The 17,689-nt window shown below is 39.8% G+C and overlaps 1 protein-coding gene and 2 pseudogenes across 5 annotated transcripts in view; 2 read left to right on the top strand and 1 right to left on the bottom strand.

Moving 5' to 3' along the window:
- Window positions 1–17,689, top strand: part of UBE3C (ubiquitin protein ligase E3C) — a 131,311-nt gene that overhangs the window by 47,548 nt on the left and 66,074 nt on the right. For all 5 annotated transcript variants that reach the window (XM_004046552.5, XM_063708882.1, XM_055347404.2 and 2 more), the window contains 2 exons: window positions 725–912; window positions 15,620–15,706. In XM_004046552.5, coding sequence (XP_004046600.2) covers window positions 725–912; window positions 15,620–15,706 — 275 coding nt within the window. The remainder of the gene's footprint in view (window positions 1–724; window positions 913–15,619; window positions 15,707–17,689) is intronic.
- On the top strand, window positions 919–11,526 carry LOC129523783 (ubiquitin-ribosomal protein eS31 fusion protein-like; annotated as a pseudogene).
- On the bottom strand, window positions 11,450–12,421 carry LOC109027596 (UBX domain-containing protein 2B-like; annotated as a pseudogene).

Below are 17,689 nucleotides of genomic sequence, written 5' to 3' on the forward strand. Positions count from 1 at the left end.
TATAGCCTTTGATTTTAAAAAATTCTTTAATAGGCTGGGAGCAGTGGCTCATACCTGTAATCCAGCACTTGGGAAGGCTGAGGCAGCTGGATCATTTGAGGTTAGGAGTTCGAGACCAGCCTGACCAACATGGTGAAACCCTGTCTCTACTAAAAATACAAAAATTAGCTGGGTGTGGAGGCGGGCAAGTCCCAGCTACTTGGGAAGCTGAGGTGGGAGAATTGCTTGAACCTGGGAGGTGGAGGTTGCAGTGAGCCGAGATTGTGCCACTCAGTCCGTTCTGGGTGACAGAGCAAGACTGTCTCAAAAAAAAAAAAAAAATTTATTTAATACTCTCACTTATTTTGCTTAAACTGTGATCTCAAATTAAAATGAAAATGCCATTAGATGATAATAGTTTGACTATGTGTGGTTGTCTTAGTACAGCTTGATGTAAAAAAAAAAGTAGGAAATGAAGTTTTTTTGAAATGTAAATACTGAAGCTACTGTTACATCATAGGCAAAAACCAGGTATTCACAGTTTACTGTGTTAGGCAAAATGGATGCCTACTGTTGACTGGATCCCTAGAGGATTTCACACTAAGTTTACTGTGATGTAGATAATTTTGAGATGATGCCTAGCTTTCTTTGCCCGAAGAAAAATGTGATTTCGTATATGTTTGTAGTGTAGAGGACGTTCCAGTTGAGCACATTTATGGAGACTGGTTGTTCTGGTATGTTCTAGGAGGATGGCAGACTGTCAGTATCATACATAACAGAGGAATGCCTGAAGAAGCTGGACACAAAGCAGCAGACCAACACCCTGCTCAACCTGGTGTGGAGGGACTCTGCGAGCGAGGAGGTCTTCACCACCATGGCCTCCGTCTGCCACACGCTGATGGTGCAGCACCGCATGATGGTGCCCAAAGTCAGGCAAGTGTCCGTGGGCGTCTGTGCCAGGGGGTGCCAGCCAGAGAACATACCTTCCTCCCTGGGAATTGCTCTCCTCTTAAGTTTCATCTGCTCCTTTCTGGTAGAGATTGATGTAGGATATTCTACTGTCCAAGCGTTTCATAAAAAATAATTTGTGTTTTTCTTTTCTAAACCAACAAATACTGAGACCTTTTCCTGGCCCGTGTGGCTCTCAAGTACCCTATCTGTAATATTTTCTGTAGTACCTTACGATTGTGAGTTTATTCACCCATTTGAAAGGTTGGACTCATACCTGCATTAGTGAAACACTATGTTACATATCTTTTTAGGCTTTTTTCATAGTACTCATGTTTTATGGGTTTTTTTTTTTTTTTTTTTTCAGACAGCATCTCACTCTGTTGCCCAGAGTTCAGTGATGTGATCATAGCTCACTGCAGCCTTCACTTCTTGGGCTCAGGCCATCCTTTCACCCCAACCTTCTGAGTAGCTGGGACCACAGGTGTGCACCACCACACCTGGCTAATTTTTTGTTTTTTTGTGTGCGTGTGTTTGGTTTTTTTTTTGAGACGGAGTCTTGCTGTCGCCCAGGCTGGAGTGCAGTGGCGCGATCTCGGCTCACTGTAGGCTCCGCCCCCCTGGGTTCACGCCATTCTCCTGCCTCAGCCTCCCAAGTAGCTGGGACTACAGGCGCCCGCCACCTCGCCCGGCTAATTTTTTGTATTTTTAGTAAAGACGGGGTTTCACCATGTTAGCCAGGATGGTCTTGATCTCCTGACCTTGTGATCTGCCTGCCTCGGCCTCCCAGAGTGCTGGGATTACAGACATGAGCCACCACACCCAGCCTTCATAGTACCCTTTTAATTAGATTGTCCTTGACAATTTATCCCTAAAAGTAAATTTTTGTTTTTCAGCCTTTGAAATAAACTTTTGGTTCAGACAAAACAAAACCTGCAAGTTAAAAATATGGCCTGTTTGTGCTTAGATAATTGTGACAATAATCTTGAACTGTTTTCTTTCCCTCCAATTTGAGTGATATGTTAGTGGTTTCTTGAGAATTTAACAGAAAAGTATTCAATTGGATACAGTGTAAAATATATGTCGTAGTTCTCCTAGGACCCAAGGGACTGATGTTGCGTAGGCAAAAGCTGTCAGTAAGTAAGCAGGTCTGACGTTAATTCACGTTACCCTACAGAATTCTCTTTGTTTTTATAAAATGCCATCCCATCATATGAAAAGAGTGATTTCTGTTGGCTAAGAAAGCATTCTTTGAAATGAACTGTAAGTAAGGAACCCATCGGTTGAAATGGCCTTGTAAACACTAATGTGGCCAACTAATGAGGTGCTGTCTTCACTCACTGGTGTTTATTACCATCGGAGGAAGTAGATGTCAGTGAAACTGTGGCTCCTAGATTAGGTCATTAGCTCTTTGCCGGCTAATTGCATGAGAGCAGGATGTGAGATCTGAGGATCGTAGCAGCTGAACCAGGACACTTGCTTTTATTGTAGCACACAGCCCATTGCTGCGGATAGTAATTGCTGGATTTCAATGCATCACTGCCCTGGGCTGAGGTTTACTAGAGAACCGCTTCCAAAAGGTGTTTAATGGGTGAAGGAACTTTCTGTGTAGGCGTGATTTTATGAGTACAGCACCTATTTCCTCTAAGAAACTACTCTAGGAATTTTATTTATGGCTTAAACATACTAGGTTCTAGTATTTAGAAAGAGCAAGTAGGCTTACTTTAACTGTTACAGATTTTAACTGCTTTCAATTTTGATTTTTTTAAAAAAGTATTTGAAAGATGATTAGTATATTCCCAGGCTGATAACTCATTCACAGGCCCTCACTGATTAATATTAGTCCCTTTTATTTTCAGAGTTAGGATTTGCCATTTAATTTCTGTTTAACACTGATTGTCAGGGTGTACAAATGAATGTGGAGACCTTTGTACCCTGACATGGAAAGATTTCCGGGACAGATGCGTACATGAAAACCGGGAAGTCACAGGACAGTATGTAGAAGAACCGGCTTTTCCTATAAGAAGGATGGAAAAAATAGGAATATATATTCATATTGCATAAAGAAACTTGGAAGCATATACAAGAAACTCATGAAAGTGAACACTCGTGTCTGAATATGCCGAGGAAGCTGGGGCTGGAGCAGAAGTGCTCTTCTGAGTACACTATTTTTATATCACTTTTAAGTTTTGGATTAGGTGAATGACTTAATATTTTAAAATTGGTTGAGTAATAAATGAATTGCCAGCTCCTTTTTTGAGAGGAAATTTTAGATATATTACCATTGGACGTGGAAATTTGGATTTAACATTTTTAATATCCACTATTTTAAAATATGATTAAATATTCACTGGCTATATTTTAAGGGGGCAAAAAATAAAGGCTCTACCGCAGTATCAGACAACTAAAATAAGAAAGTAGGCTACCGAAGATAGCCTGTTAGAAAAGTGCTTGGCTTTCATCTGGCATATGTGGGGTTTTAGTGGGTGCTGTTTCAGAGTTTGATTGACTGCATTTGTGACCCTGCTTAGATGTAGATGAGGCCTGCGGTGCCCACTCAGCCCCACGGCATTCCTGGCCTTTGTGTGTATTTCACATTCCTTGTCCTTCCTTTTCCTGACTCTTTCACCGGCTTCTTTCATAGATACCATATTCATGTGATTTTTCCTTCACTTGGGCCTCTCAGTTTCCTTTGTGGGTTCTTTTTTCCCCTCTTTCTCACTGTTTCCTAAACTTCTTTTTGTATTTAGTTTTTTAGGGTTGTTAGTTTGTTTGTGACGGAGTCTTGCCTTGTCGCCCAGGCTGGAGTGCAGTGGTGTGAACTCGGCTCACTGCAACCTCCACCTCCAGGGTTCAAGCGATTCTTCTACTTCAGCCTCCCGAGTAGCTGAGATTACGGGCACCCTACACCATGCCCAGCTAATTTTTGTATTTTTAGTAGAGATGGGGTTTCACCATGTAGGCCAGGCTGGTCTCAAACTCCTGACCTCAGGTGATCTCCCGCCTCACTTTCCAAAGTGCTGGGATTACAGGCGTGAGCCACTGCGCCCTGCTTAGTTTTTTAGTTCTTTATTTGATCCTCTGGGTAATCTCTTTCATACAAGTGGCTTCAGCTACATTCTAGTGACTCTCACATTTGTGTCTTTAGTTTAAGTAACTTTCTGGAGCTCCAGACACAAGTGTACCTGCTTAATAGGAGATGTCCCTGGGGACCTCTCCTCTGTCCCCTCCCAGGGTCTGAAGTTGAGTCCAGCATCTCTCCCTCATAAGAGCCTCCTCTTTCTGTCCCTGTTTTGGTGAACAGGCCCGTCATCTACTTGGTTGTCTGTACCTGCAGCCTGAAACTGCAGTGTCCTGCATGGTAGCCACCAGTGACGTGTGTTTTAAAGTAAATTAAATACAAGCACAGACTCAGGTCCTCGGCTACCAAAGCCACATTTCAAGTGCCCAGTAGCCACATGTGGCCAGGGGCTGCCTTATTGGGCAGCACAGATTAGAACACACCCACCCTCACGGAAGGTGCTGGTGGGCGGTGCTGCCCAGGGTTTTGGCTCAGTATTCCCACCATGGTGCTCAAGAGCTGTATTCTCTATGTCATGGTTTGCCAGCCTGACTTGTGGAAAATATAACCCTGATTATTGCATTCTCTTGAACAGTGTAGACTCCCTTTGCTTTTAGGAAAAAATTCACATTCCTTGGATTATTGATTTGTGCAGTATCCCCTTGTTATCAAGCATTTGTTTATCTCTCAACTTTATTTCTAGCACAAAATACTTTTTCTCCAACCATAAATGAGGCAAAAAGGCATATCTTGCATTTTCTTGTTCCCATTGCACTTTTTTATGCCTTCGTGGTGTTTCGTGCCCCTTTCCTTTTGCGTATACCAGTCTCTTCCAGTTAATGTCTGGGCTGGCATGTTCTCAGGGGCTTGGCTCTTTTACCCCATTGATGGATCTAAAAGTTTTGAAGCAGAATTTTGAAGATAGTGTTTTAGGGGTCGAAGAGGTTGATGTTATAATTTGCCCGTAGTTTCATATAAATACATAAATCATAAGACGCCTCTAGTTTTATTTCAACATATGCTTGATTTTTCCACCAAAAAGTAATACAGTGAGGCAGCTTAATTATGTCTTGTGTTATTAATCATTGTGATTTAGATAAACAGCAGTGTGCCTCGAAGCGCAGTGCTTCTTTTCTGTGCACGTGCACGCGCGCGTGTGTGTGTGTGTAGTGTTTGTTGGTTTTGTCTTTATTTTTGTTTTTGTTTTCTGAAACAAGGTCTCACTTTGTCACCCAGGCTGGAGTGCTGTGGCGTGATCTCAGCTCACTGAAACCCCCGCCTCCCAGGCTCAGGTGATCCTCCTACCTCAGCACCCTTGAGTAGCTGGGACGATAGGCGTGCCACCACACCTGGCTAATTTTTTGTAATTTTTGTAGAAACGGGGTTTTGCCATGTTGCCTAGGCTGGTCTCGAACACCTGGGCCCAAGTAATCTGCTTGTCTCAGCCCTCAGCCTCCCAGAGTGCTGGGATTGCAGGTGCAAGTCACTGCGCCCAGCCTCTCGTGTGTTTTCTAACCATTTCTTTGCCATGTGTTTTCTAAGAACTGTGGTGTATGTGGTGGTGATGAATGCTCTTTAGCTCTGAGAGATTTATAGCTTCATATCTTATACTTTAATAATTTGGGATAAAATGATTACACAGATGACTTCAAAGCAGAAAAATACAGATTTGTTTTTCATTGTATGTGTAGAATTAAATATATATATCTATATATACCGTCCATGTGTTTGTAAACAAGTTTTTATAATATTTTGGAAAAAATATTGAGGATGTGCCTGGAGAGAGAAGTAAATTTTGTCTGTAATTTCATAGCTGCTTTTATTATCAGTGATATTTTCATTATAATCAATAGAATTAATAAGCTATTGATTCATGTTAAAAATTGCATTCTCTTTCATGAAGTTCAAATAACATTGATGAGCTTTTAAACATTTCAGCACATAGTGATCTTAAAATTAAATGTATTTTGAAATCCTATATAGATTATAAACTAATTTCCACTAGCTGTTGTTAGACACATCAAATAAATAAATAGACTTGCCTTCGTCAGCTTTAGCAATATCATTCATAGTTCTGAATCTTCTAAGAATTCTTAGAACATTTGTGAATGATAATTGTTTCCTGGGAAATATGAGTAAACTTGGAAGGAGCATATCCCACCAAAGTGATTCTAAATCCCTACCACGTTTTTAAAGTTTCCTTTTAAGCTTGTTAAGAAATAGTAAGAGAAGGGGCTTCCTTTTCGATCCGCCATCTGCGGTGGAGCCGCCACCAAAATGCAGATTTCCATAAAAACCCTTACGGGGAAGACCATCACCCTCAAGGTTGAACCCTTGTATATGACAGAAAATGTAAAGGCCAAGATCCGGGATAAGAAAGGAATTCCTCCTGATCAGCAAAGACTGATCTTTGCTGGCAAGCAACTGGAAGATGGATGTACTGTCTGACTACAACATTCAAAAGGAGCTTACTCTTCATCTTGTGTTGAGACTTCGTGGTGGTGCTAAGAAAAGGAAGGAGTCTTACCCCACTCCCAAGAAGAATAAGCGCAAGAGAAAGAAGGGGAAGCTGGCTGTCCTGAAGTATTAGAAGGTGGATGAGAATGGCAAAATGAGCTGCCTTCGTCGAGAGTGCCCTTCTGATGAATGTGGTGCTGGAGTGTTTATGGCAAGTCACTTTGACAGACATTATTCTGGCAAATGTTGTCTGACTACTGCTTCAACAAACCAGAAGACAAGTAACTGCGTATGAGTTAATAAAAGACATGAACTTTAAAAAAAAAAAAGAGAGAAGGGATTATCAAAGAAGACATTTGAGGTAATGAATGCCACTTTCCCCCATTTTAATTTAAACTGTAGCATGAGGGAAAGTATGTTTTTTGAATCTGTAAATCTTTTAATTAAAGAAAATCAATTACCAGTAAGAAGGGGGCTGGCTGTTTAAATTGGTTATGGTTTTAGTACTGGAATGTTAACACATCTGAGTGTCTAAGGCTTATCTTCTATTCTTAGCTACTAGTTTGTGAAGAACAGTTTTTTAGCAGCTTGTCTCCAGATGAAATATACCTTAAAATTTTTATTAGTAAGGACATTTGGAATTTATTTTGAATCTTGCATTATCTGATGCAAATTATTATATGTCTGTTTTATTGCTTTTTATGGCATTAGAAGTGTCCAGTAATATTTTTTTAAAAAGAAAAATTTCAGCAGAAGAACAAATTATTGCCTTTGTACTTGTGTGCTATAAGAGTTAGACAGATCATTGGGTGTCTCGCTGTGTTTCTTTTACCTGTGGCACCTGGACTTAGAGGGGAATTCTCAGAGGATGCCATGCTGTGGTGGCCTTGACTCCTTGTGTGGGAGCCAGTGTCTTCCATTGTGTTCTCTTTCATAACTCAAGAGAGTCCCCATGGAAAACTGGCCTGAATTTATGACCTGGCTTACTGATTAACTCATAGGATTGTTACAGCTAAATAAAGCTTAATGAGTAATTTTTAATCTATCCCACTATGTGGGAGAAGAATATCACTTCTTTACATTTTAGAAGTAGAGCCCCAGACTAAATAACCTTCAGAAATTTGTCTTTTTTTTTTTTTTTCGGTGAAAACATTCTTTATTAGTAAGCAGACATTTGAAACTTTTTGATTACATGCATCATGCAAAATGACTGACCTCACACATGGTTGTCTGTTCATTGTGACATCTTTTTTGAGATGATTACAAATTTAAGATGACTGCAGTAGTAAAAATAATTCATGAAAATGACTCTCAATGAAGCAAAGCACTACATAGCACACATGAAATACTGTTCATCCCTCCTGGATGTTTAATTCTCTCCTAATGTAAATCTCTATTTTGGAAGACTATTATTTACAAAAATGGCAGTTGTTTTTGTATGTGCATCTATAGGCACTGAACTGATATAAACAAAATTTCAAATAATTTTACAAGGTTTAGTTGTTTTTTCCTGTTTTGTTAATCCAAAACAGGACAATGCCCTTTGATTTACAATGTTCAGTTCTTTTAAGAAATCATTTTCTTCGGAAGATGATTTTGACCCATGAAAAAGTTGTTTTACCCCTGGTAATCTTTTTGAAATGGGGCTGGCTGTTATACATTATACAGGTTGTTTTCAGTTAAGTGAAAAGGAGTTGGGCTTGTCTTGAGAAGAATTCCTCTAAATTATGGCACTGAGAAAACTTCTCTGCAGTGGTGGGCTCACCACTTTCATCCTGTGGTAGTTCTGGTAGCACTCCCGGTATGAAAACCCTAGCACAGGTAATTTCACCTCTTTGAAATAAGCAGTGACCCTGGAGAAAGGTGAATTCCAAATCTAGTAGCATATTCAGGTCATCTGGCAGAGAAGTAGGCATAAAAGACTTTTCTAGGTACTTAGAATGCTGCTGTAACAAATACCTAAAAATGGAAAAGTGGCTCTGGAATTAGGCAGTAGGTCGAGGCTGGAAGAATTCTGAGGCGCATGCCAGAAAGAAGCCAAATTGCCTTAAACAGACTGTTAGTAGAAATGTGGAATGTTAATGCTAGGGAGGCCTTGAAGGAAGAAAGGAGTATAAGAGAGAATACCTCGATTGCGATAGAATATCTAAATCATCATGAATAGACTGTTGGTAGAAAATGAGGAATATGTTATTGGAAAACTGGAGGAAAAGGGGTCCTTGTTACATAGTGGCAAAAAGCTAAGCTGAATTGTGTCCTGCAGTTATGTGTAAAGCAGAATTTTTAAGTGATGACTTCAATATTAGCTGAGGATATTTCCAAGCAAGCTGTGGAAGGTACAGCCTGCTGTCTTCTTGCTGATTATGGTAAAATGTGGAAGGAGGTAGATAAATTGAGGGAAGAAATGTTGAATATAAAGAAACTAGGACTTGATTTGGGAAATTTGTGGCCTATTCAAGGCAAAAGCCACTAAAACTAAGAGATTCACTGTCAGGACAGCCTTCTCTAGAGAAAGTGATGAAGGTATGGCTGTATAACCTTCTGCTAATACTTCAGAAACATCAAAAGGTCTGAGTATCAAGTCACACAAAAGGCTCTTTGAGGAGATTAAGGGTGTGAATCATAGATCCTCCCAGCTATTTCAGAAAAAGCCAAAATTAGAGATGGGATTTTCCAGGAAAGATATGTGAGGAGCCTCCTGTGTAAATGAGTGAATCCCCATGACATATGTAAGAGACCCACAAGTTTCTCGACAATGTTATAGCAGCAGAAACACCACTATTTTTAACAGAACGCTTTAGAGAATATAAAAGAAGAAACAAACTGATAAGCTGATACTCAGCTGCAAACATGTGCTACCTTTTGTGAAAAAGTAAAGATGATTGAGACGGTCACAAGCCCAGAGAACTGAGCAGTGAGCTGAAGATTACTCCCAGGCCTTGAAACTGAAAGGAGGGTGCCTGGCTGGTTTTGTAAATTGATGGTGCTGATGGCTCCTTTTTTCATCCCAATTTCTGCTTTTTGAACAGGAATGTGTATAGCTGTTACTGTATGCCTGTCACACCATCATACATGGGAGCAGATAACTTGTTTTCTAGGTTTGCAAGTGCACAGATGGAGGAGAATTATGCCCCAGAAATCACACCCAGATCCTCTCCCAAATTTAGATGGCTTTAGTGTGAGATTTGAGACTTTTGAGTTGGTGAGACTCAGATAAGATTTTGGATTTAGAGTTGATGCTGTAATAATGGGTTGTGACTTTTGAGCACCTATGAGTGATGTAAATTTATTTGTGATGGATCTGAATCTTTAACACGGGTGGAGTGGGGGCGGGGCGGGGGTTGCACTGTAGTAGGCAAGAAGAATAATGTTCCATGTAAAATGTTAATGTCCTAATCTCCAAACCTGTATGTAACCTTAAATGGTAAAAGAGATTTTGCAGATGTAATTAAGGTTACTATGGATTTCAAGACGAGGCGATAAGCCCAGATTATGCAATGGGACTAATTTAATCATGAGTCCTGCAGAGAACCTCTCCAGGCTGGTGTCAGAGAGATGTGGTAACAGAAGGGTCATAGAGATGAAACAGTGCTGGTTTTTAAGATAGAAGAAGGCCACAAGCCAAGGAATGCGGATGTTCTCTAGAAGGTGGAATGACAAGGAAATAAATAATTCTCCTATGCAACGCTGCCAACAAACTGATGTTAAAAGCACCGCGAAACCCGTTTGGACTCCTAACCTATAGAATTGTTAAGATAATAAATTTGTGCTATTTTAAGCCACATTTTGTAACTTGTTATGGTGGCAATGGGAAACTAACCAGAAGTGATAACTAAGGATGAAATGGTGTCTGGGAAGAAGGGAAACTTTCTGACTTCAGAAATACAAACATTTATGCTGGTAATTCTTTAGATCTAGTCTGTCCGACAGAATATACATTCCTGTATTTCTACACTAGTCTTGTTCTGGAGAAGACATTCTAGGTTGAGCACATAGAAGAGTGTTTAGTGTATATAGTGAGTTTCCTAGAAAAATGTGTTGAATGAATAAATGAATGTGATCAAGGCAAGCTCTGGGAGGAACTGTAATTACTTGATTTTAAAATGCTGTTGCTGTTTATCATATCTTCTTAAGAATTGCTGACCTTTAGGCCAGGTGCAGTGGCTCAAGCCTATAATCCCAGCACTTTGGGAGTCTGAGGTGGGTGGATCACCTGAGGTCGGGAGTTTGAGACCAGCCTGACCAGCAAGGAGAAACCCCGTCTCTACTAAAAATACAAAAATGAGCTGGGCGTGGTGGTGCATGCCTGTAATCCCAGCTACTCGGGAGGCTGAGGCAGGAGAATCTCTTGAACCTGGGAGGTGGAGGTTGTGGTGAGCAGAGATAGCGCCATTGCACTCCAGCCTGGGCAACAAGAGCAAAACTCCATCTCAAAAAAAAGAATTGCTGAACTTTATGTGTTTCTGTTTAAGTTCACAGCAATCATAATTCTGCAAAATACAAGGCAAAACTGTCGTTTCTGATACTAGCAATATATCTAAATCAGTAAGTAAAAAGGATGTGTAAAATCTTAGGAGAAATAATTATTGTATGATCAAACAATTTCAAAATCAAACTAGACGCTTTTCAGTATTTACTACAGACAAATTTTCAACTTATTTGATCAAAAGATTTCTTAATGGCTGTTGGTCAATGCTGCATCAAGAAACTTTAGTGCAAATTTTACCAAATGCATTTATCAAAAAGGGGTTTTCATTTTTTTCTGCAAACAAAACATTAACACTAAGTATGTAACAAACTGATTTGCCTACAAATCCAAAAACTATCAACATAAGCCAGTCCTTCAACTAAAAACTCAAACATACTTATCTCAAGGTCTATTCCTAATCCAAATTTGTCTATATTCAGGTTGGAAGACAGAATAACAATAAAACCAAAATTTATCGGTAAAAATAATAAAAATAGTTTGGTTTTTTTTTTTTTAATGCTGGAGGTATTGTCTTTATTAATACGGCACATCATCTGTTCCCACATGGTACTGCATGGATAGGAACAATATTATTTTAGTTGATGGAGTAACACAGTGTTAAGAATATCTGCTTCTAGCAGTGTCAGGCTTTCATCTGTTAGCTCTTTATTCGGAAATGAAGTCACAAGAATAAAGTCAGGAGCTGCAAATTCAGGACAAGACTGTACAATAAAGTTCCGGACATCCACGATCCTGTGTGTACTATTGAATCTTTGTATCAAACGACTCCCATCTGCTAACCTGATTTGAATTTTTGTTGTTGGCACTGAATCATCAATAAGAACAACCGCGTTAAGTATTGATTTATCCTCCTCTTCTGGAGAGGAAGGTGCACTGACTATTTCAGGTGTAAGCCTTCCAAGTTTTTGCCCTTCTCCACTAAAAGCCTTGAACCTCAATCTAGGTTTTATGTATTCTTGATCCTGATGGTCCTCCATATCCCAATGCACTTGGCCACCATGAACAAGGCACTGAAGCTCCAGGGGGATCTCTCCTCTCTTAACAGACTCCAGAAATTGAGCATTTGTTGGTTCATTGTAAGGTCTCAATTCTCCATCATCTAAACTGAAACCATTGCTCCACAGTTTAAGCAAAATCTGAACATCTTGCAGCTGATTTTCTCCATGCATATATTCAGACCGCTTGCAAAAGGAATTACCCAATCTGTATCCTCCACCTGTAAATGACGTTGAGGTGGTGTCCGTGGGCTCTTGAAGACTGCAGCTTTAGGTCTATCAGACTTGGAAGGTTTGCGCTTCACTTCATCTTCATACAATTCTTCCAAGGCCAGTTTATTTCTTGATATGTCATCCCTTTGGCTGTTTTCAAGTTTCTTTGCAGGTTCTTCACATTAATATTAAGTTCTGCAAATCCTGTGCACTCGGAGGCCACAGCCTGGAAGATCTCCTCTCCTGCTCACCGAGCTCAGGGCCGCCGCCCTCCGCCATCTTCCGCTGGCTGTATTTGTCTTTTTTTTTTTTTTTCGAGAGGGAGTCTTGTTCTGTCACCCAGGCTGAAGTGCAGTGGCGCCATCTCGGCTCACTGCAACCTCCACCTCCAAGGTTCAAGCGATTCTCCTGCCTCAGCCTCCTGAGCAGCTGGGATTACAGGCATGCGCCACCACTCCTAGCAAATTTTTGTATTTTTAGTAGAGACGGGGTTTCACCATGTTGACCAGGCTGGTCTCGAACCCCTGACCTCAGGTGATTACCCACCTTGGCCTCCCAAAGTGCTAGGATTACAGGCGTGAGCACCTGGCCCAGAAATTTATTTTTAAAAGTTTAATAGTTTGTTTTATTATTGCTTATTGAGTGATTTAGTAAATATTCTGTCAGGGTTAGCTTGAAATACAAATTTTAAAATGTGTATTTTAAATGTGTATTTCTGAAAATGGTATTTCAGAAATATGTATACATTCACATGGAAAGATGTTAATTATAATCTTAGTGACAAACTCTTAGAACCTGTAGGAAGAACTCATTTTTGTTTCTATGTGTACACACAAGGGTCTGGATGGATTTATAGCAGGGTATTAACTGATGATTTCTGGGTAGATAAGATGCCATGTGGCTAACATTCTTTTGCCTTGTTTTGTTTTAATAACATTTTTTAAAAACTCAGTTTCTCAACTGAAGAGAAAATAAGCAAATACTACCTTCTCAAATTATTTCGAAAGTTCGTATTTTTCATAGCTTTTTTCTTACTCTTTTTTCCGTATGACTGTTGCATATTCTTAGCAAATAAAACTCCACAAAGGCAAGAAAAAACGTTAACACTCTTATCAGGCATATGGTAAGGATTTTAAATATCTCAGAGATAGGGTATCTATTATCATTTTCTAATACAGCTTCCCTTTTCAACAGTATAGTCTTTTTCAGAGTGAATTTTTTTTATTTTTATTTTATTTTATTTTATTTTTTTTGAGTCTGAGTCTTGCTCTGTCACCCAGGCTGGAGTGCAATGGTGTGATCTCGGCTCACTGCAACCTCAGCCTCTCAGGTTCAGGCAATTCTCCTGCCTCAGCCTCCTGAATAGCTGGGATTACAGGCGCCTGCCACCACGCCCAGCTAATTTTTCTATTTTTAGTAGAGATGGGGTTTCACCATGTTGGCCGGTCTGGTCTCGAACTACTGACCTCAAGTGATCCACCCGCCTCAGCCTCCCAAAGTGCTGGGATTACAGGCGTGATCCACCAGGTCCGGCCATATTTCAGAGTGAATTTTAAGTGGAAATTTGCTCGAACATTAATGACAGACAGCATACTTAGTTACATGTCTTAATTGGTCTCCTTTAACTTGTATTATTACCATTTTTTCGTTTTTCCAATAATATTAAATATTTATTAAGTAATATTTTCCAATAATATTAAATAATATTTGTTGGAGACTCCGTTTGAGATTCTGCTCTTGCTGGAATGAATGCAGTGTGTCCCCACTTTGTCATGGCGTGTGACTGATAAACATCATGCATGTTTTCATAAAATCATAATACTTCTGAGCTGGAAGGACCTTAGAACAGATGTATCACTGCCCCTTCATTTTCTTATGCAAACATTGCTTTTAGCCTACATGATATTGGAAAGATGGCTGGGCTGAATGATCTAATAGATTCTTTCTAGCTTAAGGTTTCCTGATTCTAGGAAATTTTACATGCTCTTTCATGCTTTTACTGTTTTTTCAGGGATGTACCCTTAGTGCCATCTGGATATCTCAAAATGCATTACATTAAAATAAGAATGGAGTTTAGTTGTTATTTTTAATCAGTACCCCATGATTCCTATAGTGTACTCAGAAAGTGCTGACACGGAACAATGCATTTGATGTTTTGGATTGAGTGCAGGAAATTACTCGACCAATCAAATATGAGATTTTTTTATTGGATTTTGAAAGACCTCATCTGTTAAAAAAATATTTGTGCTAGCTGATTACACAATTGTGGCTAGAATGTTTATCCTGTCACAAACATGCAGTATACAACATAGAGCTAATTTAAATGCTCACGCATTCTTCACAAAGTTCATCTTTTTTAAATCTAATATTATAGAGGAAAAGTTTTTAATTTTTATTTATTTTTATTGTTTTGAGATAGGATCTCACTTTGTCACACAGGCTGGAGTGTAGTGGTGCAATCTTGGCTCACTGCAGCCTCGAACTCCTGGGCTCTATCGATTCTCCTACCTCACCCTCATGAGTAGCTGGGACTACAGCCACCACACCCAACTTTTCATAGAGATGAGGTCTCACCACATTGCCCAGGCTGGTCTCAAACTCCTAGGCTGAAGCAGTCTGCCTCCTTTGGCCTCCCAAAGTGCTGGGATTACAGGCATGAGCCACCGTGCCTGGCCTAAAAATCTTTAAGATACATTTTTTTAGATTTATTCTTGAGATGTTAACAGCACATTTTTTGTATTTCAAGAAAAGTGAGTTGAGTCCGTCACTAAATATTTTACAAATTTTAAACGTGTTAAGTAGGCCAGGTGCAGTGGCACACACCTGTAATCCCAGCACTTTGGGATTCTGAGGCGGGTGGATCACTTGAGGTCAGGAGTTCAAGACCAGCCTGGCCAACGTTGTGAAACCTCATCTCTACTAAAAATACAAAAATTAGCCAGGCGTGGTGGCGGGCACCTGTAATCCCAGCTACTCAGGATGCTGAGGCAGGAGAACCCCTTGAACCCAGGAGGTGGAGGTTGCAGTGAGCCGAGATCGTGGCACTGCACTCCAGCCTGGGCAACAGAGCAAGACCCTGTCTCAAAAAAAATAAAAAGAAAAGTATAAGCAGTAATAACAATAGTAATTATAATATTGTGATATATTAATACGATATGTAGCAGAGGGGGAGCAGGTTCAACTTGTGCATGAAAACAGCTTATATCTTTATCTTTTGGGGTAGGTCTCACAGCCACAGGGGAGGGAGGGCGGGCTTTCCTAGCTTGGTAACAGCGCAGATTTACACCTTTGGGAGCCGTGTCTCGGTGTCTCATCAAATGGCTGGTTGTCTGAGGCAGCTTTTTGTGGTATTAGTACAGAGATTTGCTAAATTGTACGTTGATCTTCAGTGTATCGCTTTTTTTTTTTTTTTTTTAAGAAATGTTTTGAATAAGTAATTGCTTTACTGTTCTGTGTTTTTCTCCTATTCCTTTTTAGGCTTCTCTACAGTTTAGCCTTTAATGCCAGGTTTCTGAGACATCTTTGGTTTCTAATATCTTCCATGACAACACGGATGATCACAGGGTATGTATTATACAGACTTATAAATTGAGCTGAAGGGCACAGGAAGTGGCAGCCTAATCAAAAATGTTGCCAGAACCTGTTTTTAAGTCCTGCTTATACTGGGCTTATTTCATATTAGAAGGTAAGTTCCAGATGGTCTCAGTTGCACAAAAAGAAAAATCAGTGTCTAATCTTAACAGTTACTTATCTGTATATATTATAGAGAGTATGGTTTTATCTGAAGGTAAGTTTCCTTTAAATATCCTAGCCATGTTTTTAAAAAAGCAGACATTTGGAAATTGCTTTGCTCCATATGACTTTACTCTTCTTTTCACAGTGAAAATACAGATTTGAAGTAAATTAAAGACTGCCGCATACATTAGAACAGTGTAGAAGTTTTTAAACATTCGTTGAAATAATTTGATTTTTCTTATTTGAATCATGTAATTTAAAAAATATCATCTTTGACATACATATTTTAATTGAGTATGTAATAGGTAGGAATTTCATACTTAAAATCCTTCATGGTAAACTAACTGACTTAGCCTAGTACTCTGTTGTTGAATTTTTCCTCTGCCAGAAGTCTAAGGCGGCCGGGCGCGGTGGCTCACGCCCGTAATTCCAGCACTTTGGGAGGCCGAGGCCAGCGGATCACCTGAGGTCAGCGGATCACCTGAGGTCAGGAGTTCGAAACCAGCCTGGCCGACATGGTGAAACCCCATCTCTACTAAAAATACAAAAGTTAGTCGGGCATGGTGGCGCGTGCCCATAATCCCAGCTACTTGGGAGGCTGAGGCAGGAGAATCGCTTGAACCTGGAAGGCGGAGGTTGCAGTGAGTCGAGATCATGCCACTGCAGTCCAGCCTGGGTGAGAGCAAGACTTCCTCTCAAAAAAAAGAAAAAAAGAAGTCTGTGCCAATCCCCCTGTGCTGTAATCGGAAAAGATGAAGTGTGTAATTCAGTTAATTGGAGACTAAACTTACAAGATGCAACTGTGTGTCATGCTCATGGTAGTAATGATAATAGCAGTCACTGTTACTGACTCCATGCTGTGAACCAGCTCATTCGGTGGTGGGAAGACACATCTCAGTTGTAGGGCAAGAGTGTAGAAAGTGGTCTTGTTTTCTTTTTAGGAACAAGAAGTTAGAAGAAAGAATTTTTGGTGGGTTGGGGTGGTATATCTAAAATATAAACACACTCATCTGCAATCTAACTTCTGTGTGCAGTCATAATGAAAACTTGTTGAGATTTCTGGATTTTGAGCTTTTTCATACAATATGTAGAGCAAAAGATATTCATATGTTATTCAGCCAGGCACAGTCAGCAGCCCCTTTATAATGGGACTGGTGTTCAAATCATCTGGACAAAACAGTTCATACTAATGAAAGGGGAATGTCAGTTTCTCAATATTATTACTTCAAATTTTTCATTTTTTTAATTGAAAAGTGAAGAAAGGGGAGTTTTACTGCTGCCGCTGTGACTGGTGAAACTCATAAAGGTTAAGTGAGTTATCTTGCATCAACAGTGGGTGGCTAAAGCAGAGATGAAAGACTCCTAGAATGATTTACTGTCTTGAGAAATTCTTTTCTTTCATTGCCAAACCAAAATAGAAGATTTTAAGTATGTTTTGTTGTGTTTTTTTGGTGCATTTCAGCCACTTTTGACTACGCCAGCCTTGGTTTTCATTAGTGACAGGTTTGTTTTGGGCAGAAGGGGATTGAGAATCATTAGGACAGGAAATTATCGTTTACCCATAAGTGCCCCAGCTTAGCAACAGAAACACTGTCATAGTTCTGCCTGATAATTGCTTATTTGTTTATGGCATTTGTCTCTTGCTAAGGAAATGGAGTCATGGTGTGTGAAAGAAAAGTGGGATATTGTTAATTATATTAAATTATTAATACTATTTTATGATAGGGTAGTTTTACAAATCTTATTAAAAGACAGTTTGATAATTTGAATGTCTTTTTACTTGTTTAATTTATTAGAATGAAGTCCCTCAAG

This window comes from Gorilla gorilla, chromosome 6, assembly GCF_029281585.2.
Source record: "Gorilla gorilla gorilla isolate KB3781 chromosome 6, NHGRI_mGorGor1-v2.1_pri, whole genome shotgun sequence".
Classification (NCBI taxonomy): Eukaryota; Metazoa; Chordata; class Mammalia; order Primates; family Hominidae; genus Gorilla; species Gorilla gorilla.